This window comes from Pediculus humanus, genomic scaffold, assembly GCF_000006295.1.
Source record: "Pediculus humanus corporis 1103172108298 genomic scaffold, whole genome shotgun sequence".
Classification (NCBI taxonomy): Eukaryota; Metazoa; Arthropoda; class Insecta; order Psocodea; family Pediculidae; genus Pediculus; species Pediculus humanus.
Window position 1 is genome coordinate 47,590 of NW_002987867.1, and position 27,757 is coordinate 75,346.

The 27,757-nt window shown below is 27.1% G+C and overlaps 8 protein-coding genes across 8 annotated transcripts; 6 read left to right on the top strand and 2 right to left on the bottom strand.

Moving 5' to 3' along the window:
• Positions 1 to 59: 59 nt before the first annotated feature.
• On the top strand, positions 60 to 6,242 carry Phum_PHUM561100 (uncharacterized protein; the record flags this gene model as incomplete). Its single annotated transcript, XM_002431887.1, has 4 exons — positions 60 to 212; positions 293 to 2,125; positions 2,200 to 2,592; positions 2,670 to 6,242. The coding sequence occupies 4 exons, from the start codon at positions 60 to 62 to the stop codon at positions 6,240 to 6,242; spliced, it is 5,952 nt and encodes a 1,983-aa protein (XP_002431932.1).
• Positions 6,243 to 6,590: 348 nt separating this feature from the next.
• Phum_PHUM561110 (Phosphatidylinositol N-acetylglucosaminyltransferase subunit C, putative) lies at positions 6,591 to 7,469 on the bottom strand (the record flags this gene model as incomplete). Its single annotated transcript, XM_002431888.1, has 2 exons — positions 6,591 to 6,766; positions 6,797 to 7,469. The coding sequence occupies 2 exons, from the start codon at positions 7,467 to 7,469 to the stop codon at positions 6,591 to 6,593; spliced, it is 849 nt and encodes a 282-aa protein (XP_002431933.1).
• A 4,418-nt stretch (positions 7,470 to 11,887) lies between these two features.
• Phum_PHUM561120 (Plasma alpha-L-fucosidase precursor, putative) lies at positions 11,888 to 13,683 on the top strand (the record flags this gene model as incomplete). Its single annotated transcript, XM_002431889.1, has 5 exons — positions 11,888 to 12,183; positions 12,446 to 12,734; positions 12,816 to 13,137; positions 13,207 to 13,369; positions 13,446 to 13,683. The coding sequence occupies 5 exons, from the start codon at positions 11,888 to 11,890 to the stop codon at positions 13,681 to 13,683; spliced, it is 1,308 nt and encodes a 435-aa protein (XP_002431934.1).
• A 96-nt stretch (positions 13,684 to 13,779) lies between these two features.
• Positions 13,780 to 16,609, bottom strand: Phum_PHUM561130 (paraplegin, putative; the record flags this gene model as incomplete). Its single annotated transcript, XM_002431890.1, has 4 exons — positions 13,780 to 13,983; positions 14,061 to 15,380; positions 15,460 to 15,684; positions 16,088 to 16,609. The coding sequence occupies 4 exons, from the start codon at positions 16,607 to 16,609 to the stop codon at positions 13,780 to 13,782; spliced, it is 2,271 nt and encodes a 756-aa protein (XP_002431935.1).
• Positions 16,610 to 16,993: 384 nt separating this feature from the next.
• Positions 16,994 to 18,149, top strand: Phum_PHUM561140 (eukaryotic translation initiation factor 3 subunit, putative; the record flags this gene model as incomplete). The annotated part of the gene is made up of 3 exons (XM_002431891.1): positions 16,994 to 17,506; positions 17,612 to 17,812; positions 17,901 to 18,149. 3 exons carry the CDS (start codon positions 16,994 to 16,996, stop codon positions 18,147 to 18,149), a joined length of 963 nt encoding a protein of 320 aa, XP_002431936.1.
• A 618-nt stretch (positions 18,150 to 18,767) lies between these two features.
• Positions 18,768 to 21,148, top strand: Phum_PHUM561150 (uncharacterized protein; the record flags this gene model as incomplete). Its single annotated transcript, XM_002431892.1, has 3 exons — positions 18,768 to 18,990; positions 19,182 to 20,468; positions 20,961 to 21,148. 3 exons carry the CDS (start codon positions 18,768 to 18,770, stop codon positions 21,146 to 21,148), a joined length of 1,698 nt encoding a protein of 565 aa, XP_002431937.1.
• Positions 21,149 to 21,350: 202 nt separating this feature from the next.
• Positions 21,351 to 22,138, top strand: Phum_PHUM561160 (uncharacterized protein; the record flags this gene model as incomplete). The annotated part of the gene is made up of 3 exons (XM_002431893.1): positions 21,351 to 21,410; positions 21,697 to 21,915; positions 22,007 to 22,138. The coding sequence occupies 3 exons, from the start codon at positions 21,351 to 21,353 to the stop codon at positions 22,136 to 22,138; spliced, it is 411 nt and encodes a 136-aa protein (XP_002431938.1).
• Positions 22,139 to 23,028: 890 nt separating this feature from the next.
• Positions 23,029 to 25,347, top strand: Phum_PHUM561170 (luciferase, putative; the record flags this gene model as incomplete). The annotated part of the gene is made up of 9 exons (XM_002431894.1): positions 23,029 to 23,212; positions 23,286 to 23,422; positions 23,496 to 23,695; positions 23,870 to 24,032; positions 24,102 to 24,242; positions 24,358 to 24,483; positions 24,619 to 24,846; positions 24,935 to 25,100; positions 25,169 to 25,347. 9 exons carry the CDS (start codon positions 23,029 to 23,031, stop codon positions 25,345 to 25,347), a joined length of 1,524 nt encoding a protein of 507 aa, XP_002431939.1.
• Between the last annotated feature and the right edge of the window lie 2,410 nt (positions 25,348 to 27,757).

A 27,757-nucleotide genomic window follows, 5' to 3' on the forward strand; every position in this document is an offset into this window, starting at 1 on the left:
ATAATTTATTTACGCGTTATTAAATTTTTTTGTTCTGTTAATCTAATTTTTTTTTAAAAATGGAAAAAAGCTTTGATATGTGGTCTCCTTATAAAGAACTGCTTGTTACCGTTGAAGCAGTACTTTCAAGACCTGAAGGAAATGTGCCTCCTAAATTCGTTGAACTTCTTAAAAGACACAAGCAAAATTTCATCAATTTATTAAAAAATCCGGTAAAGTTTAATTAAAGTTATTTTGTTTAATTAATTACTGTTTATCAATTTATAATTCTTATAAAATTTTTTGTTTGCAGCCAAAGAATGCTAAAAGTAGAGATGAATTAAAAAAAGGCACTACAGAAGGCATTACACTACCTGATGTCGGTCATCAAATTCTATCAAAAGATCTTGTCGATGAAGCCCTCATACTTTCAGATATGTATAATTTAAATGAAATAATGGCTTTAGATCTTTTATGTATAGCTCAAGCTCAGATGCCATATCATCCAGGGCTAACAAGAGGCTTGGTCGCAGTTATTTTATATTATGATGGAAGGAAAAGCTTAGTCCTCGCATTACATTCCTTAGTTGCTGCCAGAAAAGGCTTTAACTTCTCATCGAATTGTTCAGAGGAAGTATCTGATTTTGTTACTGCTTACACTGATGAATTAATGGAAGATGGATTAATTTCTAAATTGTTAACTTTGGTCGACACTTTGGATCTTTATAAAGAAATTGAATTGTTACAGCAAAATAGAGCTTTAGGTGGCCCGAAACATCATAAACAAGTGATTGATTTATTTAATTCAATCAAACAAAATGTAGCATTTACCATTTTTATATGGTCAGCTCAATGTGGGTTGCCAAAGGATCCAACTTTAAAATTAATTCACTTATTGAAAAGAACTAAAATACAAGAGGAATCTACAGGCGGTATTGATAATGTTACTTTAACTCTAGAAATGGCATTGCTCTATGCACTGGATTTAAGTATTCTGCAAAGACATGAGGATAATGAAGAGATTGTTAAAAAGTATCCCCTTTTAGCTGACAAAACCTTTTGTACTACTTTAATCAGAGAACTAAATAATACTTCTTCTTGGGAGTGCAAAGGTTTGGGAGCTTTAACTAGTTTAGCATGGAGCATAACTCTTTCAATTTTTAAAACTCTTCCACAACATTCAAATGATAATTACGAGGATGAAGAAGCTGCAATTGATGCTGCGATAAAATCTAAAGTTTTTAAATTTTTAAATAGAACATTTTATGAGAATTCATTAATATACCAGGAAGAATTTTTTACCAGAAGACTTCATCAGTTACTAACTGATTTTATCGTTTTAATGCCATCAAAAGTTGCAGAATTAAAAAAAAAAGGAGAAGAATCATCTAGAATGACGCAAATGTATGCGCAACAGGGTTTGGAAGCTCCTTCGGATCTTTCTCATGATTTCGAGGATTTACTTCTTGCAGTCGCAAATTTATATGCAAAAGATCCATACAAATTAGAATTATGTTTAGAATATTGGTGTCCTCCAGATTCTCAATCTAATTATAGATATCAGTCTAGACAAGTATCACTTTTTCGTTTTGTCAAAATGTCTGGAGAAACTATACCATCATTATTTTTTGTACCTTACTTAAAAATGTTGTGTAGCCTTTCAAATTCTCCTCATTCAGCTTGCTTTGCTTACAAATTATTAAGGCAAGACGGTCAATCTTTAGTGAGCTCAACAATATCATGGGATCACTTCTTTAATTCTTTAAGCCGATATTTTAGTAACTTGCGACAGGAACATCCTCCCGCCAATGATACAGTTTATAGACATCGTAATTATCCTAAAGGAATCACTCCACAAGAAGTTCAAGGACTGCACAGTGTTTTAAGTGTTATTAGAATGGTAGCTGAGCAAGATGAGTTTTCGCGGGTGGCTTTGTGCGAAAACCCAAATTGGTCTCCTCTGACGGTACTTTTGGGTTTAGTCAGTTGTTCGGTTCCTATATTGTTAAAAGCCGATCTTTTGACTACTTTAGCCGCCCTGGCCAAAACCCCAAGTACAGCTGCTACTTTATGGCATAATTTGGAAGCTTCTCAAATTCTTACTACCATTCCTAGTACTAGTAGTTATACACCAAGAGGAATTAAGGTCTGTAAATTTGATTTTTAATCATTCAGTAGAAAAACATAAAAAAACTTATTATTTTTGTTTTAATTTTGCAGACCGAACTGGATGAAATAGAATCAAGAAATGAAGAATTCCCTTTAACGAGAGCTCTTCTTCATCTTTTGGATGTTTTAACCGATGTCCCTGTTCCTCGATTACTCGGTGCAGGTTGTCGTACTCCAGGATTTGATCCTTATTTGCATTTTATTATAGATTCTGTATTTTTAAAATTCAACAACAGGTCTTATAAAAACCCCGAAGAAAAATGGCAGGTGGCAACTAGTTGCCTAAAACTTTTGGTTAAGTTTTTGAAGCAATACGAGCCCCGTAGTGAAGATTTTTTCGGTGTTAGAGTTGAAGCTCCGGGAGGTGGAACTACTCCAATTAATCCACCACCAGGATACCATCTAATGATAAGCCTGAATAATAAATCAGAGCTTTTGCGACTGGTAATTTTATTCATAATTTAAATATTAAAATTATGATTTTTTTTTTTTTAAATTGTTATTGTAATTTTTAATTTTAGGTTCTTCATTTAATTGATGAAGGTGTTCAAAGACTAGATACGTATTCGACATTTCCTGGAAAAGAAGCTTTGGAGAAAAGTAATCTTTATTGTTTGGAACTTTTAGACGTTGCATTATCTCTTCAAACAAAATTTTTATCATTGGTTACAAACGCAGGAGCTTCTTTACTACTAATAGGATTGTCAAAACTTTTACTAGGCGTAAATCCTAGAAGTGGAAAAACTGATCACATGCTTAATATTACGAAATACGTTGTTTACAATGAATGGCTGCCGAAACATTCGTACCATTCGGTACGAATTTTAGCATTTATTGCTTCTCAACCTTCTACTCAAATTCATCTCGTCGGGTTGTTTACCAGTACACCGACATTGAAAATAGAAATACGTCATGGATTCGTCGAATGTTTAGAAGCGGAAGACGATGAGGAAAATCCAGATGATGAAGATGACTTTGGTATAAGAAGCAAAACCAAAGAAATAATTTTAAAATTGCTTCAACAAAGTTTGAATCTCTCATCTCCAAATATTGCTCTCTATTTAATTGGATTCGATTTAAACAAAGATTGTAAAAAAATGATTTTTCAGCAGCCTGGAATTTTACAAACTCCAAGAACTATATTACATTCGTTGCTTCGAATGTTAAACGACGGAATCAAAGCCAGAACCGGTAATTTTACCGTCGTTCCTAAATCTAAGCTGCTCGAAATCGGGTATTGTTTACTGTATCAACTATGCTCAAACAGTAAGACCTCGGAACCGATTTTAAGATTTTTAAGATGCTGCCACGATTTTCTTCCTCGACATGTGGCTTGTCTACCTTTTAAACCTCATAAAAATTCCTCGGAGCGTAATCAAATGGCTTGGCTATTAAAAATCGTGGCTATCGAATTGAAAATTTGCGCTGCTAATAAACAAAATTCTCAATTGCAAAATTTAGTAAATTTACTTATCGGAGATCAATCAGAAGAAGATGGACGTTCAATGGTTGATGAAGATGACATCGTTAATCACAACGCATTTGATCCGAGAGTTTTAGACCCGGATTTTTCACAAAGTTTGAATTCTTCGACTTCCGGTCAAAAAAGGAACGATCAAAGATTTCTCAGAATATTAAATTTAATCAATTTCAGTATTGAATACATTCATACTCCCGATTGGGAATTTTTCGATTCTTCCGAAATAGAAACAATATTAACTCGTTGTGAGGTGCAAGTAAATCAAGCACTAAAACTAGTCGATGTCAAAGTTCTTCATAAAATACTAACGGATGAGTTGGCGGCCATTCAAGGAAGTTCCACGGCTTCACAACGACAATTGATTTTAAATGAAATTAAAGACGTGTGCGAATACGCATTGGCTAAAAATAAACTGAAAACAAAAGCAACGGCGACTCTGCACTTAATGGAAGCCTGGAGACAAGTTACCGAAATCATTTTTGCAGTTACTCCGAACGAAACTCTTCAAAACGATTACCGGCAAGAGTTAATTATCGATACTCTTCACATATTACTTTATAAAGTGATAGCTGCAGAGAATGTAGTGCCGGAAATAGCCAGTTTATCATCGGGAGTTATCATGATCCTTTTAGTTAATTTAAGACAGTGCCAAGCTTTAGAACATCGGGAGAGTAGAGATTCTGCGACGCGACGAAATGAAGACACGGGAGAAATCACGATCATGCTTTCAACTCTGCAAGCGAATTCTAACACTTTAAAAAATATCTTTTGCGGAATATTGCAATGGATAATCAATTCAGGAACTGCTTCTCAAAAGCTAAGAGCAAATCTATACGGCTCACTTTTGAATTTCTTGTATATAACGTGCGTGGACGTTAACGAGGACGGAGAAGAAGATTTTGAGGATGGCGATAGTCTTTACACCACCAGATTAGATAATTCAAGATACAGACTTCCTAGCGATTCTGAAAATGTATTGAGAAAAGTTATATTGAAAGTTATTTCTCACTTCGGTGAAGGATTGGCGGATGCTCTTTGTCACGATTGTACAAGAGGTCACGACGTTTGTCGAATGCTTGCACTTTCCTGCATGGACGTCCTGATAGAACTTGATCCGTTTACATCGTGGGTGGGCTTTCTATCCGCCAGAGGATATTTACAGCATTTGATTGACAGTTTGTTAGAATCTGATGATGAATTAGTAGAGATTTGTGCCAACGATCGCGTGAGCACTCTGAGACCTCTTTACGTTTACGAATCGAAATTGGTTTTGTTGAGCAGAATCGCTTCCACCCGAGACGGCGCCATTTTGTTGATTGAACAAAATGCAATAAATTGTCTATCGTCGATGAAAGTTTTTGATTTTCATCCGAAACCCCTTCTGCCTCACGAGTTAAAAATCGAAACAGATTTTGTGCCATCTCAAAGCGAACGCTTTCAACAAGTTTTGTTTCCGGCGTTAAATTTGTTCGATACCATCGTCACTTCCCTCGGAACCGAAAATCATTCCAGCAATGAAGCAATAGTTCATTTTTTGCTCTGTCACGGAGACACCGTCGCAAGCATATTAAGAAACGCTTCGCCGCGATCTTCTTTGGGAAGTTTAAAAGAAGTTGCCAGGTTGACGAGTGTGATAGCACGATCTTCAGAAATAGGACAACTCGAGGATGCGGTTCAATTTTTCGACGTCAATCGACGTCACGGAGCTCATTCTCCATATTTGTTGAAAACTTTAATGTTGGATTTGATTCAAAGATTCGTCATTACCGAAGAATTAATTCAAGATATCTGGGGTAACAGTTCGCTGTCGTCCAAAGTGGAAAACCCGGCATTCTTCGAATCGCAAACGGATGAAAAAATAGAAACCATTCTTCAAATATCACAAATAGCGTGCAACCTTTTGGTGCACGTGCGAAACGCCATTTCTAGCAAAGATAAAATCGATTACAGAGCAACCGAGCCCGTGTTTTGGCCCGGTTTAATAGATCAGCAAACAATAGATGGGAGAAGTGGGGGGCGGGGTAACGGTGAAAATCCATTACTGGGACACATCGTTCAACAATTGACCGAATGCGTGAATTACTATCACAGAGAGTCATCGATAATAAGTCAACTTAATAGAAAATTATCGGCCGTACCCAACATGACGGGTTCGGAACTGCAACAATTTCTACCCGACAGTCCAATGTCGAATGATATGAATTCCGTTAAGGAGGCTCGTTTTTCTGCGTCCAAAGTAATAAGAAAACGACTGGATCAGAAAACGTTAGAATTGGAGCATTGCTCTTTTCTCATTGAGAATTGTTTGTACATCATTTGGAGTCATTTGGATTTTTTCATGTTGAGAGCATTGCCAAAGCCCAAACAAGGATTCGATTTCGATTTGAATAAAAGTGTTTTAGCATCTACGATATCGAACAAAGACACTTCTCTAATGAGTGTGACTTGTCAAGATATAACAATATTAAAAAATGGTTTAATCAGTATTTTCAATGAAAGTTTCAGTAAAAAATTAATAGCGACAAAAGAGGATTCGGAAAAAGAAAATAAAGAATTTTTAACGGCTTTATTAAGGAGAATAAAAAGATTAATACAGTTTGTGCCTGTCAAATAATTCTCGAGATAAAAAAAAATATATATATATATATATTGTACTTAAATAATAATAATTGAACAGTCACTGCCAACACACAACAGCCATTTTATAACAATTAGTCGATATAAGTTGAAATTTTACATTTACATGTGTAAATAAAAATAAGTAATACTTGAATGTAAATACAAATTTTCAGTTTTTTTTTTTTTATATATAGAAAGGTTGTGAGAGAAAAAGAAAAAAAAATGTTTTTTTTGTTAACGAATGGCAAGTTATTAAATTTTGAAATTAAAAACAATTTAATTTAATTTAACCTTTTACAAATTATGAATGCCAACATTTTTTTTTTTTGTTTTTTCATAACTTTTATGACACATTATTTTTAACATTAATTATAGCTTCATCCCATGGTCCATAAATATTATCTTTATATTTTTGCCAGTGAACGAATAAAAGTGGACAAACAACATTTAATATAATTAATAATAATAAAAATGATATACTTAACGAAAGAGAAATGGCTGCTAGTAAAAAAAATGTACCTGTTGATAGTATAAAACAAAAAGTCACACTAAATGCCATAATGGAATAACGAAAATATGGATAAAGCACAAAAAGTTCCACTGATATTGTTAAAAGTACAAATGCATGAAATGACGTTTCAAGTCTAGAAGCTAAACACACCGAACTGAATATTGCAGAATTGAGTGATAGAGAGCTCGTAACAACTGATTTTGGATAACGATAATCAAAAAATCCTAAATGTATCAGCATCATAATTGTAGAAGTTGCATATATTGTATCTGTGCTTATTGTATCCGTTAAAGTTCTTAAAACGGGTGATAAAATATAGCCGAGCAATAGTAAAATTCCAACCCTTTTGAAATTTTTCGATATGATCATTAAATACGAAATCGACGTGTGAGTTTGTGCGTAATAAAAATAACACAAAATAACAATAACGCTCGTGAATAGAAAAACGGTTCGCGGTGAAATCCAATCGTTGTGTAAATAAGTAAAAATAATTGAAAAAATAATACTTATGCACAGTTTTTCGGTTATTTTAACAACTTCCGATAGGGTTTCGTAATACGTTAATTCTTTAACGTAAATATTTTTTTTCAAATCTTTTAAAAATGATTTATCCGTGTAATTATCCGGATATCCAACATTTTCATACAAGTTTTTCTTCCACGGTTGTTTAAATGAATATTTTTCATTATTATTTTTCAATTCGGAAATCATTTGCGTTAATTTTTTGTCGTGGCACTAACATCTCCATTTATATTTATAGCGATAGTGGCGCTAACCTTTCGGAAGCTATTGTCATTATTATTATTATTATTATTTAAGTTGAATAGAAATTTTTTTTTTCTCTGTTATAATACAATTGATTTTATTAATTGTGTAAATTAGATTTACGAGATTCACACACAACGAATTGAATTTTATAATTCAATTATTTAAGTTAAATACGAAATAAAATAAAATAATTTCAATACAAAAACAACCTGCATAAGTCTCTACGTCGACAGTCAACGTGGAAGTTAAATTGATTACACTTATTAATTTACTTTTAATTTAAGGTAAACGTTCAACACATTTGTTACGTGTTTAATTTCATTTTCAATTTATTTTATTTTATTTTAATTTTTATTAAGTGTACGGTTATATTTTTATTTAAAATAAAAAAATTTATTAATTTACAAAAAGAAAATATATATATATCATTCGATCTGCAAAGTGGTAATGATTGTTTAAGTAAAAAATTTTTTTAATTCATATTCTTAAAAATATACATTTACTCAAGTGAAAATTGTAAAACATTTTAAATTTTCTTCGTTTGATTATTTCTATATTCAATTATCATAAACACGTGTTTGATTTTTCATTTTAAAATAAGGTTCAATAGTTATTTTCACTCATTCGTTATTTTTGCCATTTTAAGTAATTATTTAAATTACATCTTGTTTTTAATTGAATTTTCTTTTTTCCTCTACTCATAAATAAATTCATTACTTATGCTTTTAAAATTTAATTTTTGCTTTTTTTCTTGGACATATGGTTCATTGACCTGGAATTTAAGGTACTTAACCATTAAAGAAGATGCATCAATCTTTCAAGATTTCATTTAGGCCTACTTAACAATATTGAAGTTATTTTTGAATTTGTATTGAAATGCATCGTGCTACCTAATATTTTCATTAAAAATATATAATTGTACATTTGTGAAATTTGCAAAAGCCTTTGTAAGATTCAGTTTTTTTTTTTTTTTCCCCCGATTCATTTTTATAGCAATGGCTGAAAAGGCAGGGAAAAACGATAAGAAGAAAAATAATTATGGAGAAACGACCAATGATAAAAAAGGAGCTCAAAAGAAGAAAAATATGCCAAAAGTAAATTTAAAACAGAATAAAAAAGAAAAAGATCAAAAAACTCAATCAAAACAATCTAAAATAAAATCAGGCAAGTTATTTTATTACTTATCACTTATTAAATTAACAATTAATTAGCAGTAGTATTTTTCTTAAATGAAACTATTTTTTTTTTCTTTCAGATTCATTTTTAAAAAATTTATTCATAACATTTTTAATTCAATGTTTGTACATGTTTATTTTCTTGGGATTTTTTTACCTTGTCGATAAAAATAAATTTATGGATGTGAAACAAAAATTTGGTCATTTATTATTATCCGGATCAAAGTTTTTACCGGAGAAAGTTGCCAATGTTGGAATATTAATCGTTTCATATATTGACCCTGTTATTGATGGGTCATTACATTATTTAGGTGTTGCTGCAGGTTATGTTTCAAATTATTTCGGTTCTAATCCTAATATAAAAGCACATTGGGAAAATATTAAAAACATCAGTTCCATTTCGTGTGAACGCGTAGTTGATTACATTCGGACGGTTTTTCAACAAGTTACAGTACTTTTCAACGGAGAGAAAAAAAATTAAATTAAACCTATAATATAGAGGTTTATTATTATTATTATTAATATTATAATTATTATTATTGTTTGAATGAATTGTAATAAATGAACAAAAGCTTTCCAGTACTTAATTGGCTACTAAATTTGATGGAATTTCACAGTGTTGAGTCATAATATTATTATTATTATTATAAATAGTAATTAATTACATAATATAAAATAAATTTAAAAAAAAAAAAAAAGGTTCTGTTTTAATAAAAACGATAAGTTTGTATGTTGTCGGGCATGGTAATAATAATCGATTAGATAAATATTTATTGAAAAAAGATAATAATAATAATTAATTAATGATTAAAATATTAAATTTTTATTTAAAAAAAATAAATTTAAATAAATAACAATGTTTTGTAATAATACATAAAAAAAATAAAAGAATATTTGGTTTTCAATTTTTCGAATGTTTATTATTGTGTACAACATGGAGGGGGAAAAAAAAAAACAATAAGTGCTTTTATGTTAAAAGGCCTTATTGAAATTTAATTAATTAATTATTTAATTTAAATAATTTAATTTAAATTTAAAAAAAAAAAAAAAAATATTTCATTACTTTTAATATTCGATAAATAAATAAATAAAACTTAAATTTAATTTCAATAACATAATTTATTATATTATTAAATTGATTTCGAATTCAATAACAAACAAACAAACAAACAAAAAAGTTATTCGAATGTTTAATGTTTGTTTATATAACAAACCGTTTTGTTTTTTTTTTTGTTAAATAAATTTCAAAATGGTGGTGAACAGTTTATTTAAACATAATTTTTTTAAATATTCACAACAGCAACAACAACAGCAAAAAAACATAACACTTATCTTAATTTAAATTATATATATATATTAAAATTATTTAATAAATACATAATTAAATTTAATTAAATAATAATAAATTAATACATAAATAAGTTTAATGTTTTAAAATAAATGTTAATGAAAATTTTTATATGTAATTATTATTATTATTAATTCTTGTTAAGTATAAAAAAAATAATAATAATAAAATTTTAATGGAATTTTTTTTATTTTTAAATGCAATTTCGATAAAGTTATTAATTCATTCAATAAATAATAAATAAAAATGGTTTTGATTTTGATACAATTAAAATTTTTCTTTTAATTTTTAAATTTAATTAATTAATTATTTAAGAAAAATTATAATTTAAACTCGTTAATTTTACATTTATTATTTATTATAATTTTTATTATTTTAATTTTATTATTATTATTTTTAATAGGATAAACAAGCATAAAAAAATAAAATAAAAAATTACGTAGGAAAATTATTAATATAAATTATATTTACATAAATATTCGTATAAATTAAATTAAATTAATTTACAAAAATAATAATAATAATAATATTTTATCATTTGTTTTTATTATTAAACAATAAGAGCAATAATCCATGTGTAACAAAAAATAAATATTAAGTAAAAATTTTTATTTATCAATCGAATAACATTTATTTAATTATATATATATATATATATATATATACATGCAAACAATCGAACAATAGTTAAAAAAAATGAATTGTCATACAACTCGAATTATTTTTTATTATTATTATTATTAATGAAAATTTTGATTTTTTTTTTTTTTTTTTTTTTATTTAAGTATAAACAAAAAAAAAAAGAAAAAAAATATATTATTATAGTACTTGGGAAAATCTTTTTTTTTCTATTTTATTCATTTGTTTTAATTATTTCTTTTTTATTTATTTATTAAGTTAATATGTAACCCAATAATTATTATCATCATTATTATTTTTTAATAAGCTGTTACGTTTATAGATAATAACAGGAGAAATAATAATAATAATTGTAATGGAATTTGTTTTTTTTTTTCTAAATGACAAACATATTTGGTGACGTGATAATAATAATAATAATCTATTATCACCATAATTTAAGCTTGTTAACAATTTGGCAACATACAAACATAATGATGATAATTCTAATATTATTATTATTTTTTTTGTTTATGTAGTCAAAGTTATAAGAATATCGATAAAAGTGTTTTTATGATTTTTTTACGTTAAGAAACAAAAAAAAATTATTATTATTATTATTATTTAAATTTGTTTTTAATTAATTAATTAAATAAATTGACAACGGTCGACTTTTTTTTCTACAAGTTATAATAATTTCGGTATAATTTTACACTATGCTAAGCTTATTAACATAAAATACTTTAATAAATATATATTAAGGTGGTTAGTGATAATAATAATAATAATTTTTGTGTATTTAAATACTCTCTCTCTCTCTCTTTTAAGTGATATATATATAGATAATAACACCCTAATTGATAACAAAAAAAAAAAAAAATTACTTGTTTTGTTACTCACTTGACATAGATACTAAATAATATAAAAGCAATGGAATAAACTTTTAATTATTATTATTATATTATATTATATTATATTATTATTATTATAGTTTTTTTTAAATGTGGTAGTAGTGGGTGGAAAAATCACAAAAATGAATTTAAATGTAATTATTATATTAATATCATGTTTTTTTTATTATTTAACTGATGCTAGATTGTATTCATTTTCAAAAGGTATATATAAATGTTTTTTTGGAATGATGGGGGGTGGGGGTGGGGGTGTAACAAACGAATTTAATTTTTAAAAAATTGTTTGTTTGTTTTGTTTGTTTGTTTTTTATGACAGAGGAAAAGTATGAACCGAATTGGAAAAGTTTAGATTCTAGACCTTTACCGAAGTGGTACGACGATGCCAAAATAGGGATTTTCATACATTGGGGAGTTTTTTCAGTTCCAAGTTATGGTGGAGAATGGTTTTGGAACAGTTGGAAAAATAGAAAAGTTCCAGCATATGTTGATTTTATGAAAAAAAATTATCCACCCAATTTTACGTATCAAGATTTTGCCAAAGAATTCACGGCTGAATTTTTTGATTCACAAAAATGGGCTGAACTTTTTCAAGAAGCTGGTGCAAGGTAAAGCATTCATTTTCCTAAAAAATTTATTTATTTATTAAATTCCGTTGGATTACATAAAATAACATAAATATTTATTTATTTATTTATAGTTTTTTTTGTTTTTATCATATTATGTCATCGAGATTAACAAATATGAATGTCTTATCTCAAAAGTTTATTTTTAAATTTTTATTTGTAATATTATTATTATTATTTAATAACTTATGATTTTTAAAAAATATATATTATTTAAAGAAGCAGAAGACGTTAAAATTTTTAGGTATGTCGTACTGACAAGTAAACATCACGAAGGATTTACGTTATGGCCATCGAAATATTCATTTAGTTGGAATTCACAAGATGTCGGACCCAATCGAAATCTCGTTAAAGAATTAAGCGACGCCATTAGAAATTTTACGGATTTAAAATTTGGTTTATATCATTCTCTCTACGAATGGTTCAATCCACTTTATTTAGAAGATAAAGATAATAATTTTACGACAAACGGTTTTGTTAGAATGAAAACAATGCCGGAATTATACGAATTAGTTAATACGTTTAGACCGGAAGTAAGAATTTCGCCATTTTTTGTTTTTTTTTTTTTTTTCAAAGTTTTACGAAAATAAACAAAATGAAAAATTTATTTAAAGATAATTTGGTCTGATGGCGAATGGGAAGCACCAGACGTTTACTGGACTTCGAAAGAATTTTTAGCTTGGCTTTACAATGATAGTCCAGTTCGGGATACGGTCGTGACAAATGACCGTTGGGGTCAAGGTAGTCTGTGCAAACATGGCGATTTTTACACGTGTCAGGATAGATATAATCCGGGAGTTCTTCAAACGCATAAATGGGAAAATTGTCTTACTATCGATTCAAAAAGTTGGGGGTATAGAAGAAACGCGCCATTAAGTGATTACATGACCATTGAAAAATTATTACAACAATTGGTTCAAACAATTTCTTGTGGAGGTAAGCAACTTTTTAAACAAATTTTAAAAACATTTTTTTAAACTAAAAGCAGCCTTTTTTGTTTTTAAGGTAATTTTTTGGTTAATGTGGGACCTACCAAAGAAGGTATAATAACACCTATTTACGAAGAAAGACTATTACAAATAGGTACATGGTTACAAATCAATGGAGAAGCAATTTACTATTCACGGCCGTGGGTTGTTCAAAATGACAGTTTTTCCGATAACGTTTGGTAATGTGGAAAATCCTCAGACATATTTTATTCCAACGAATAATCTTATTTATAACGACAACATTTTTATTTAAAGGTATACTCAAAAAGACGAAAATGTCTACGCGATGGTAATCGGATGGCCCAATCGCGGATCAGTCGTTTTAAAATCGATAAAATTAGGTTATAATGCAACGGCCGCCATGTTGGGTTACGGGGATGGAAATTTAACAATGAAACAAATAAACGATTCAGTTTGGATAAAATTTCCAGAACAAAACAAAGTAAAAAGTCAATGGGTGTACACTATTAAATTATTAAATGTTTATCATTAGGGGGAGAAAAAAAAAACCGTTTTTATTAAAACGTATGTATATAAGAAAAATATCACTGTTTACAAATTAATTAAACTACATTTTTATCCATTTTATTTATTTATTATCCAACGTATTTTCTTCTTTCGAATCAATTTTTTCGTTCGAAATCGGAGGTTCGTCGGGGCCTGCAGCCTGCGTAAGAGATAATTCAAATTCGAATGGTTCAATTAATTTTTTTCCAGCGTGGGGCGGAGGCCCGATTATTTTTACGATATCTTCGTAATTTAACGTTTCTTTTTTTATTAATTCTTCAGTCAACTGAAAAAAAATGGAAGCACACAAAGGTTATTATTATAAATTTGATTTATTAATACGATTTTTTTTTTTTTACTCACTTTTAACAATTTTTCTTTATTTTCCAACAGAATTTTTTCAGTCTCTTTATATACTGATGTTATCAGCATTCGTGCTTCTTCGTCGTACAAAGCAGCAAGGTATTTACTATAAGGTTTTTTAACATTTTCATCTGAACCGGGTCCATCAAATGACATTAGCCCGACTTTTTCTCCCATTCCAAATGTTTTTATTTGAGCGTAAGCCAATTTGGTGACTTTTTTCAAATCGTTTTCACCTTTGCTGGTAACTTTATTGAAAATTAATGACACGGCAACTCGACCTCCGAGACCCATTGCCATTTTTCCAATTAATTCTTCTTTCGTGTATAAAAATTTTTCACTTTGTGCAAATTGCGTCCATCCGGCTGCCGTAGCCGTTCTAGGTACGATTGTAATTTTTAATAAGGCTTCGCCGTATTTTGATAACCATCCGACAAGTCCGCGACCGGCTTCATAATAAGCGAGCATTTTTTTTTCCTCCGGTGACATGGCGCTAGATCTTTTTTCAGTACCTCCAACAACTCTTTCGACTGCATACTCTAAATCATCTCCTTGAACAATTTTCTTTTTATGCCTGGCGGCGTGTAAAGCTGCTTCATTGCATACATTAGCAATATCGGCACCACTGAAACCCGGTGTTAAATATGCAAGTCGTTTTGAGTAAAGCTCAGGTTTTTGTTCTAAATGAATACTTTTCAAGTGTTGTTCGAATATTTGACGTCTTTCATCATAAGTCGGTAAATCAATTAAAATTTGACGATCGAACCGTCCTGGTCTGAGAAGTGCTGAATCCAATACATCTGCTCTATTTGTCGATGCTAACAATACGACACCCTCATTTGAAACCACTCCATCCATTTCTACGAGTAATTGATTTAAAGTCTGTTCTCCTTCTCTGTCACCTCTACCAGAATCTACAGCACTTCTTTTTTTTCCAACAGCATCAATTTCATCAATATAAACAATGCAAGGACTACGTTTTTTTGCTTCATTAAATAAATCTCGAACTCTAGCTGCACCCAAACCTCCAATCATTTCAATAAATTCAGAGCCGTTCATGGATAGAAAAGGTACATTGGCTTCAGTAGCTACAGCTTTAGCTAAAAGAGTTTTTCCACAACCAGGAGGTCCTAGTAAAAGTGCACCTTTTGGAACTTTTGCACCAAGGCTTTTGTAATGCTCCGGTCTTTTTAAATAATCAACAAATTCCATTATTTCAATTTTAGCCTCTTTTAAACCTGCGACATCTGAAAATTTCACTCCTTTTCCCGGTCCAGTCAATGGGTCAACCAATGTAAATTTTGCTTTTGATATATTCATCTGAAATTAATTAATTTCAATGCATTATTCAATTATTAGCCTACAATTTAAAAAAAAAAAAAAAAAAATTATTACTTACAAAATCTGTTAATCCGGGAAATTTAAAATTTCTAAATTTATAAAATAACAATCCTATTATCAAAACAGTCAAAATGGCAGGCAATGTATCGATTGCTGCATTGCTGTAATATTCGATAGGCACTCCATTTTTTGGAGATATACCCAATTGTTTCTCTGCCTCTCTTAATTTTCCTTCAAATTTACTACTGTCTGTCACTTTGAGTATGTAAAATGGAGATGAAGGCTAAAAAAAGAATAATTAATAATAAAATTGATAGATGCCATTTTTAATTAAAATCTTAAAAATATTAAACATTAATATCTCTGTAACTATCACGAAGTGAAATAAATCAATTACTAAATAATAATAATGATTAAAAATTATAACTTAATAGAAATAATTACATCTAAAATTTACTTGAAAAAATATTTTTAAAATATTTTTTTAAAAATTAAAAGTCAATTACGGTATTAAATGTTATATTGAAAAAAATTACTACACTATTGCATCAGCATTATAAAGCCTATAGAAAAAGTGTTGTTAAAACTAAAACTGAAGCAAAACATAAGCAGTAGAACTAAGAATTATTATTAATTTATTAAGTAAATTTTTTTTCTCAATGTTTTTAAGAAAAACTTTAACATACATGTTTATTTTTAATAATGGCTCCTTTTTGTAAAACGACAAGAACTTGTTGGGTTTCTAAGCTGTAAATAAGTTTATCTACTTCTCCTTTGGCTAATATATCATTTTTAAATTCTTCCCAAGAAATAATAGCAGCTTCAAATCTTCTTTGATTACTATTACGGAATAGTAAAGAATATATGAACCACAAAACAGCCCAGGTCATTAAAAATTTTAAAAAATTAAAATTGTTCTCTGGAGGATTTTTATCCGAATCATTAGGTTCTTTTTTAGTATTCAAACAAACTGAAGTTTTACTAACATTACGTTTGAATACTTCTAAATTTTTAATGCTTTTTGTACTAAGTAAAGAGGGTAAGTTTTGTTTATCTAGCCATACCAAAACAGCTTTTCTGGTACAGAAAGAATTTTGTTTAGATATTATTAATGATTTTCTTTTGAGAAAAGATTTTCGTGAATTACAGTTCATTAAATAAATCGACCTGCAGGCCGAATATTTAAACCAAATAGAACTATGAAACATTTTTAATAATGAGTTGAAAAAATACTGTTACTTAAGGTTTAACATCCTGGACGTTTTGTTTATAAAAAATTTAAAGCAGACGCTAAAACTTTTTTTGGATTAAAGCCACGAATCAAAGGAAAATAATATGTCGTAGATACTTCAATAGAATGCTGTCTACATATTACTAATTATAACCTTTAAAGTGATTAATGTACATTTTTCCTTAAAATTGTTTTCTTTTTTATTAAACTTTTTTAAACATGGTAAGTGTATTACATATGTAAAATTAATTTAAAAAATTTTTTTTATTTCTAATAAAGTTTCCACGAAAAAAATTTGTCAAAAATACCATGTTGTCTATCAAAAGGTAATTTTTTAAACTATATTTTTTAGAAACCATTGATGTTACACGGGCACGAACGTGCAATTACACAAATTAAATATAATAGAGAAGGTGATTTATTATTTTCTTCTGCAAAAGATAAAGAACCGAATGTTTGGTATTCTTTAAACGGTGAAAGATTAGGAACTTTTATCGGCCACGAAGGAGCAGTATGGTCCATAGATGTTAATTGGGATACAACTAAATTTATGTCTGGAGCAGCTGATAACAAACTCCTTTTGTGGGATGTTAAAACAGGAAAATCAATTGGAAAAATTTCAACAAATTCTGCAGTAAGATGTTGCCAGTTTAGTTATTCAGGAAATTTGGCTTGTTACTCTACGACTACTCAAGGAGGACATCTTTGTGAATTATTTGTAATCGATGTTAGAACCAGTGATATTTTCGAAGGGAATTCAATATTAAGAATGACTTTTGATGAAGCAAAAATTACTTCTTTATTGTGGGGAAGTGTTGATGAAACTATTATTACTGGACATGATAATGGAGAATTACAACAATGGGATATGAAGGTAAAAATTATTTGTGTTATATTTTTCTTATATTAATTGTAAAATATTTTACAATAATACTTTTGCTTCAAAAAATTAATTATCATTTACAATATATATTTTCAGAACGGGAAGAAAATTGTATCGACGAAAGATCATTTTGGAATGATAAACGACATGCAAATGAATAAGGACAGCACCTTTTTTATTACAGCTTCTAAGGATTACACTGCTAAACTATTTGATTCAGATACACTTTTTTGTTTAAAAACTTATAAAACAGAAAGACCTGTAAATAGTGCAGCAATTTCTCCACTTTTAGACCATGTACATAAATTTTTAATTTCAAGTTTTCGTCTATTCATACTTTTAAATCGTCTTAAGAAATCATAATAATTTTTAATAATTTTAATAGGTTGTATTAGGAGGTGGGCAAGATGCTATGGAAGTAACTACAACTTCTACAAGAATAGGTAAATTTGATTCTAGATTTTTTCATATGGTTTTCGAAGAGGAATTTGGAAGAGTCAAAGGTCACTTTGGACCTATTAATTCTGTAGCTTTTCATCCAGATGGAAGAAGTTATAGTAGTGGCGGTGAAGATGGTTACATTAGAGTTCATTATTTTGATAATTCATATTTTGATTTTTCTTTTGATTATTAAATTATTTTGCTTATATCGAATGGCAAAAAATAAAGAAGTATTTGAGAAGAGAGAGAAAAAAAAAAAAAGTTTTTTTTTTATAATAAAATTTTTAAATTTAATTTTATGTTTTTTTTTTCTTTTTTTTTTTTTTTTTTGATATAATACTTACTTTTATAATTACGAATTTAATTTAAATTACGTCAATTTCGGCTTTAGGCGTAGTAAATAAATAAAAACAATTTTTTTTTTTTCTTATTTATCATTCAAAATTATTAAAAGTTTATTTTGGTCGGCCATTAAATATTGACGGAAGTTGAGGTTTGAAATTTAAAAATTTACTTTAAAAAAATTAAAACGTTTTTGAATTCACTCATTATTTAAATAAGTTTAAATAAAATTTTCATATTAAAATAATTAACAAAATTAATTTTTTTTTTTTTTATCATTCGAAAGGAATTTTTGTGTAAAATCTTTTAAATTAAAAGTGAAAAAAAAAAAAACTTTTTTTTTTAAATGATATGTTCAGGAAGGCAATAAATGTTTTCTGCTTAATTTATTTATATGTCAATTGTTTTAATTAAAATTTCTGCTTCTTGCATCATAACACAAAATTAAACATCGGTAGTGTTTTTCGTTATGAATTTAATTTTTAATATAAGTTTACTGTATTTATTTTCACTTTTCCCACTCTATAAAAATAATCCCATGCCATTTATTGAGTCATGGTTAAAAAAAGACCAAAATGATGGCACCGTCGAAAGAGATATGACTAGCTCATTAACCGGAAGAGATGAAAGTTTTGGATCCGCTCATCAAAACTATCAAAATTCATTGATAAGAAAAAAAAAATGTGATGATGGTGAGTTAATTTGTTAACAATTTAAAAAATAAAAAATTAATTTGCCAGAAATTTGAATGATTTAATCACGGTAATAAATTTTTTTTTTTTTTTTTTTTTTTTTTTAATGTACTACGTTCTAGAATACCAAAAGTATTTTTTTTTTTTATGATTACAAAAGTTAAGTTAATTAATTATAAATTATTTTACAGAAATGATCGATATAAACTCAAATAAAAAAAAATTAAGTTCGAAATTTGATCGAAACGAAAATTTCAATCAACCGGATGTGTCCTTAAATACAAAGGAAATAAATTATGTTAAATACGAAGAAAAAAATAAAAACGATCCGACATTTGACGAATTGGACGAAACCGGAGATTTTAATAATAATAATAATTACCATCCGAAACAAATACATTCGAATGTTAAAAATGAAGATAACATGAATCGTCCTTTTTTAAATAATTTAAAAAATGATAAATATATTGATATTGTTCCTTATAAAGATATATTACCCAATAACAGATTGACTAATTCTCGTGGAAATAAAGATTTAAGTTTTTTTAATGAAAATTACGGGAAATGGTCGGGAAATGGTGATAAAATGAAAGAATTATATTCTAATAATCCGAACAATTACATTTCGAGAGGAAATTCATTAAACGGAGGAAATTTTATGCAAAATCCAATGTCCGATAAAGATCCATCGAATAACGAGTATAATACAAATGATGAACCCGAAGGAAGAAATCCACAAGTCGAAACCGATTATTACGATTCGGAAACAAATCCATCCATAACCGATAATGAATTCGATGAGGGAAACGAATATGGGGATTCATTTTCCGGTCGTTCTTTTCTGGATAAAAGAGACGAAACGGCACAACAAAGAAGTTTACAAATGAATAATAATAATAAATATCGAAGTCCTGGAAATTCACAAAAAGCCATTTACGAAGCTTTGAAAGTTATGAATCATCGTGGTCCATCTTATCAAACCAATCAAATCCCGTTATCAGAATTTCAAAAAAATCCAAGTTATCAAAGAAATTCCGGTCCTAATTATTTATGGAACGTTAATTCGAATTTTCAATCAAAAGCATTGCAAGACGTATTGAAAAATTCACAGAAAGCTTTAAAAGAAGTACAATTATATCAACAAAAACATGTTCCCGCTTTGAGATCGGATAATAATTTGAATTTTGATGTGAGTCACGAAGTTAAAAATTTCCCCATGATACAATGGTCTGCCAACAATTTAAGATTCGATGAAAAAAGATTAAAAAGAGAGGATGAAGATGAGCAAAAAAATATGAAAACTGGTACGGATGAAGGAGGAGGTGGTGAATATGAAGACGAAGAAGGAAAAGGACACAACGATGAAGAAGAATATTATGAAGATGCTGATTTGTCAAATAACGAATCGGGTAATGAAATTCATTCAGCTGATGATGATGAAGTTAATAAAAAATTGGTTAAGAGGGAATTAAATACAGGTAAAAGATGTAAAATATTTAAATATGTATATTATTTTAAACATGGAATTATGATTTTTTTTTTATAGGATCCTCATTAAAAAATTCTAAACAAGAATTGGATGATAACGGTTCTGATGATTATACTTTCAACATAGAAAATGCTCCCGTTGAAAATATCGTTAAATCGAGAAAAAATTTCTTTTCGCAAGAAGGTAAAAAACAATAAATTATACAATAATTAAATATTTTTTTCATCATGCATATTTTAATTTAATCATTTATCGAATCCAGTAAATCCTTCTTGTTTTTTTGTGTCCGTAAGGTGTTTTCGAACGTAACGGTTTGAATTTTATTTAAATTTATTTAGGTTTCAAATGCATTTGTTTTTTTTATTAATATTTTTATATTTTGCAGATAATGTCTCCTATTGATGATACTTTTTTAAGTAAAGTGCAAGCAGAAGGTCGAATGTATCTTAATTATATTGACGTTAAATATTCCTGTAATTAGGGGAAAAATCAAAAAAAAATTCCGGAAGAAAAGGTGTGAAAATTTGGGATCAGTGGGGTAAATGGTCACCTTGTTCAGTAACTTGTGGTATCGGCCGATCTACTCGATGGAGACATTGTGTCGGTGGTGGTTGCGCCCAAGGTGAAAAAGAAGCACAAATAAAAAGATGTACTAATCCTGCTTGTTAAATAATGTGAGAATCCAAAATATCTTTTCAATTCTCTTACTAACGGTTTTTTAATAAAAACAGAAACGAAAAAACCCGCGAATGCGTAAAATTTTCATAAAAACATACAGTTGGTGATTTTACGAACACGTTTGTTTACATTATAAATTTACCGTGTAAACCATTTTTAATGTCATTTATACTTGTAAAAATTTCATTTAAATATGTTGGAAGAATTAAGTAATGATTTTTCTAAATATTTAAAAGTAGATTTAAATACTGAGGTTTGTGATGAGTGTGATTTAACTTTGGAAAATTGTATTCGAATAAGAAAATTATGTGTTTTTTTTCTTTTTCCCCCCCAGCTTCATGATGTTCAAGATACAATTGACGATATGCTTACACGATTAGATGAGTTTGAAAATTTATTAAATATGGTAATTATTAATTTTTATTAATAAGTAATTACTCAAGATCATAAGTAAATGAAAAAACATAAAATTATTTTTATGTAGTAATCAAGTATCAAGTCGAACAATCATGTCATTAATTTTGTTAAAATTTGTTTAGGTGAAAACTGACAGTGAACACAGTTCAAGTGCAGCCTTTCCTATTGTTCAATTTAAACAAAAATTAAATTTTTTTTTCAATCAAGTTGATTCTGTAGAAAAATTTGTAAATCATGTAAAATCTGAATTAGAAATAATTGCTGTTCAAGTAGAGGAGGCAGAAGAAGAATTGGGTCAATCTAATGGAAAATTTAAAAATATGTTAAAACCTTTATTTTCAGTGAGTTTTATAATAAATCGAAAAAAAAAAAAAAATTTCGACTAATGTGAACCATTCCGTTTTTAAAAAAAATAACATTCATTAATTTCAGAAAATGTCAACTAGTGATGCTTCAGTTAGAAGACCGAATAAAAGTTATGAAGCACCCATATTATTTCAGACTTCAACTTTTTTTCCCCCTCAATCGAAAAGTTTAGTAGAAGATGAAAAAAAACCAGTTTAAATTTTTTTTTTTTCTTCCTTCAATTTTTCACTCCTTTGTTACTGTCAAAATAGAAACGAAAAAAAAAAAATATATAATTGCTTTAAAAAGTGTTGCATTGTTTATAATTTGTTAAGTGTTTTTAAAAAAAAAAAAAAAAAATAATGTAAAATGTACATTAAATCCATGATGGTCTATAATGTGAAAGTCAAATTAAAGTTTTTTTTATTTTAAAAATCCTGTCTAAGTTTAAATATTTAACTATAAAGAAAAAATGTATTCTAGCTTTTGTTTTGACAAGTTTCATTTGAAAGAATGCCATAGATTGTATGTTTAATTATTAACATCTCGTTAAATTTATCAACATTTCAAAAATTAAATTTAGCAGAAGAATTATGTCGTCTGAATGTTTATTTTGTTTTGTTGTAAATTATTACTTGTGCATTATAAATTGAGAATAAATTAAAAAAATGTTTGAAAATTACAAAATAAAATTAGTTAAAAAATGCGTCACATTAAATTTAAATTATTTATTATCGGGAAAACTTTCATTCGTAGATTTTCATCACAAAACAAAATTGGACCATTAATTCAAGATGATCCGAAAGGGAAAAAAACGGTTTACGGGGGAAATTTAAATGCACCAATTCTTCAAAAATCAATCGGAAGTTTAATGTTTGAACGGTTGACCAAAAAAGACCGGGAAAATGATATCATTCAGGTAAACAATTCTCTGACATTTTGTTTTGATATTGTTTATTTTTTCAGTTAATTTAGTATGAATCATGTAATCACCTAACTAGTGCAACGTTTAATAATTGTTAGTTTTAAAATAAGTTTGTTTGGAATTTAATTTGAATTTTTTCTATAATTTTTTTTTTACCCAGATTTGTGAATCTACTCAATATGAAATGACTAGAAAGGATTTTGTTGAATTAGCAGTGGCTTTTGCTGAAAAGCTTAAAGAAGAAAATATACAAAAAGGAGATTATATTGCTTTGGTGGGAAATAACGGTTTGTTTATGAATGTTGCTTTAATTGGAATATTATTTATGGGTGCTGTTCCTTTTCCAATAACCTATAAAACAAGCCTTGGTAAACAAAATAATTTTAAAACCATTCATTGTTGTTTTTATAATTATGATTACAAAAAAGTGTTTGTTTACAGATGAATTTCATATTCTTTTTAAAAAGATCAAACCAAAATATTTTGGATGTGATGGAACAAATGTCATAGCTCTTAAAAATGCTCTAGCAGGTGTTGAAGCCATTGACACCTCTAAAATTTTTGTTTTGGATCACATTGTATGTATGTTATAATTAAATGAGTTAAAAATGACATAAAATAAAAAACTCATGACATAATTTTTATTTACAGCAAGGCATTGATTCAACACATGTTACATTTCATGATTTTATTAAAAACACAAGAGGAAATGTTGCTAATTTTCAACCAGCCATGGTTGATAATGTTGAAAATGATATTGCTTTAATAATAAAAGGTCTCAGGCACAGCACTTATGGAAAAGCCATAGGGATAACTCATTCAAATTTTAACACTCTTATTGCTTCTTTCGAGTAAGATAAGTTTTGTTATATTTATTCGAATTGGACATTTACATTCGAAGACGGTTACAATAACTACATTTAAAAATTATTTCTTTGACATTTTTTTTTTTTTTTAATTTTAAAAAAGGATTATTAATATAAATACTTAATAATTAAGTTTTTTTATTTATTTTTTCTTCTTAGAGATACTAAAAGTGAAATAAATAATGTCATATTAATGTGTCAAAAGGTTATGTGGATGTCAGGGATTTACAGTCTTATTTGGTCAACTTGTTTCAATTCGAAATTAATTATAATGAGTAAATTTGAAGAAGAAAGTTTTGTTTCAGCCATAGAAAAGTACAAAGTTAGAAAATTTTTTTAATTGTACATACAAAATATAATCAATGAATTAAAATTTAATTTAAATTTTCAGGTGACATCAAGTTATTTATATTCTTCGAGATTTTGGCAATTGTATAAATATAATTACTCGAAAGAATATGATTTGTCCAGTTGTAAAAATATTTACGGTTTCGATGGTTATTTGCCTCATGTTTTAGTGTCTGGGTTAAAGGTTTTCGATAATTTTAAACTCATAATTTTCATTAGAATGTTATAGAAGTAGTTTTATAAGCAATATTAAACTTTATCGCTCATTTTTTAATTAAATTATACAAAATGATATTTAGGAAAAATTAAATTTGACCGTTCAACCGTGTTACGCCGCGAGTGAATTAACCGGAGTTTTTTTAGAAACTGTCACATATCAAAATAATATTGCACTGTGGAAATTAAAACCAAGTTTTTACGGAAAGGTAAAATTTAAATTTAAATTAATTTAAAAAATTCAAATTTTAATTGTGGTTATTTTTTTTTTGTAGCAGTAATGTGCCTCACAGCTTGCCAATATTTTAAAATCTCCATTAATTTCTTGAAAATTTCTATTTTAGGTTATACCAAATGAAAAGATAAATGTAGGAGGACCTACAGTTAAAGGAGAAATATGTATAAAAGGACCTCAAGTAACGAAAGGATACATAAATGATTCTGATTCAAATCGACAATTGTTTGACAAAGAAGGTTTTTTTCATACTGGATTGTACGGTTATTATAACCACGATGGTTATTTTATTGTTATCGATAATATTTATTATGTAATTAAATATAAACAACACAAAGTAATTGTTTTATTTTTAAAACAAAAACTTTTAATTTTCATTTAGAAAAAAAATATGATAATCACAAATTTTTTTGTAATATCGTTAGATATCTCCAAAAGAATTAGAAGGAATAATAAAATCTCTTGAACCTGTAAAAGATGCTTTGGTATCAGGTATCAAACATCCAAGAGATGGTTATTATCCTATAGCTTTTGTCACTCTTCAAAAAGGGAAAAACATGACGGCGGGAGAAATTATTAATTACGTAAACAGTAAGAAAAATTTATTAAATTTTTAAGTTTCAGGTTAAATTTTTTTTGTAACATTTAATTATTTTTAGATAAAGTTGAAGATCACAGTAAACTTAGAGGAGGAGTGATATTTGTACCGAAAATTCCCAGATCTAGAGAAACGGGAGCATTAAATCGTAAACTTGTTAAAAATGTTTTATCCAGGTTTAAAATTTGTACGGAAGTGGATTGTGATATAGAAATAAATGATAAACCCGTTAAAACCTGATTGAAGTAAAAATTAAATTAAGGTAAATAATAAAATTTGAATCAAATTTAAATCGTTTTTAAATATTTATAATTCAAATTCATTTATTATTTATTTTTTAGATTTTTTTTTCCCGTATGATTTTCCGAAAATTTTCTGCATTATTTTTTTTTTTTGTTTTATATAATAGTTTAGGGTAAAAAAAAATTTATTTTATTTTATTTAATTTTTCGTGTGGATTTTTAATATAATTTTTATTTACTTTTATAAAGTATAAAAATTTTTTATGTTTAAATTTTCTTATTAAACTAAACGTGATGTACATAAAACACTTGTTTAGTATGTAACAGCTTATAAAAGTTAACAAAAATTTAAAAAAAAAAATAAAATGTAAACAATTTACGGTTAATTTTGTGTCTAAAATTATTATTTTTCTTTTAATTTAAAATGTGTAAAATATTCTCTGTGAAATCGTATGAAGAAAAAATAGAGCGTTAAGTTTGTTAAAAATACATAAATTTTTAATAATAATTAAAAAAAAAAGTTGAAGTAAACTATATTACATAACGATTAACTTTTGTTTAAAAAATGTAAAAAATTAATAACGGATTTCATTTTTTTTTTATAAACCCATTAGCTGTAAAATTTATACACAATTTTTCATTATTTTTGTAAAAAAAAAAAAAAACAAAAAAAAAATTAAAATTTTATGGTAATAATTAATTTATTTTTGATCATTTTAATAAGAAACTTATAAATATTTTTTTTTTTTTTTGTATTCATTTCTCGATTTCACATTTGTAATGTAATTAAAAATTTTTTTTTTTTTTAAAAACATGATTTGAATTTAAATGTTTTTAACATGCAATATAAACACGCAAAAAATACTTTCAAATCTTTTTTTTTTGAAATCTTCAAAACAAGTTTTCAAAAAAAAAAAAAAAAAAATATCACTTGCTCGTTTCTACACTACAAACTTTTTCCAAATTTTTTTTTTCTTTTTTTTATCAAATTAAATATTTAAAAATAATTTTTATAAATTTCGATTAGTAGACAAACAATATATATGTTGTAATAAAATAAAAAAAAAAGATATTACAGGTTAATTAGTAGTAGTATTTGTTAGTCTATAAAACATAATTAATTTAAAACATTAAATAATGAGTAAAACAACTTATGTTGTGATGAATAACCGTATTTTTTATAATTACACTATATAATCTATTACCAAATAATTGTTTTAATTTAATAATTAACGTTTTTATCTATTAAATACTTATTACGATATAATTTTTTTAGCCTAATAACGAAAAAAAAAAATTTTTAAACGGTTATTATTATATCATTTAAATTTTTTTCTAACGGATTTTCTTTCGAAGAAAGGAAAAAAAATTCGTGTTTTTTATCAAATCTAATTTTTTTTAACGAAGAAACCAACACAAATTCATTTTATAGGGACCATATTTTTCGTACCTTTCTACTTTCAATTAAAAAAAAAAAAATTTAAATTATTTAATTAATTAAAATTACTTTTTTACGAATTTTCGTGTTTATTTATATCGGCCATTAAGGAATTCGAATTTTCACAATAGAGATTTGTTTTTAAATTAAATTTTAATTCTAAAAAGTAAAACGTAAATAAATATTAATACAAATAAATTTCGTTCATTAAAACTAAATTTACGACTTTAATGTATCAATAAGTTAATAATATTTAATATCTTTTTTATCTATCCATTGTCATTCGAATAGCTTCGGGTTGTTTATGAGTTTGAATTTTAAATGATGTTCAAAGAAGGCGGTAAATGGCAAACAAAATGGCTGTTAAATTAACGGATAATGGAGTGAAGTGAAGTATTTGTTGTTTTAATTTAAAAATTTAATATATATATATGCATCAAATTTTACTTTAGGGTGAGTTTTAATTTCATTTTAAAAAATATTTCGATAATTATTATGAATTATTAACAACCAAACACAGAAACGTATTATTTTTATGGTTTTTATGTAATTTTTGAAATGATACACAGTGAATCAAACAATGATTTTGTTCTTTGTTCTTTTAACAAAAAGATAAACATATTAAATATGATACTTTAATATATACAGAAAAGTATTTAAATATAATTTTATAATGGAAATGAAAAGAAAATGTAATTATTAGAAAAAATCATACATTTGCCCACACACACATATATACATATGTATATAATTTATGAAATGTTTTAACAGGTACCTTTTGTACTTGTGTCAAAAATTAATTACAACACAATAATTGTCAACACATATTATTATTATTATTTAAAATGTTTGTAAAAAAAAAAAAAACACATAAAGGTGATGTTAAAATAAAACAAAGTCAAAATGTGAATAAAAATTAATTATTATTATTTTTCATTGTAAAGTACAAAACTTCATGATTAAGTTGATA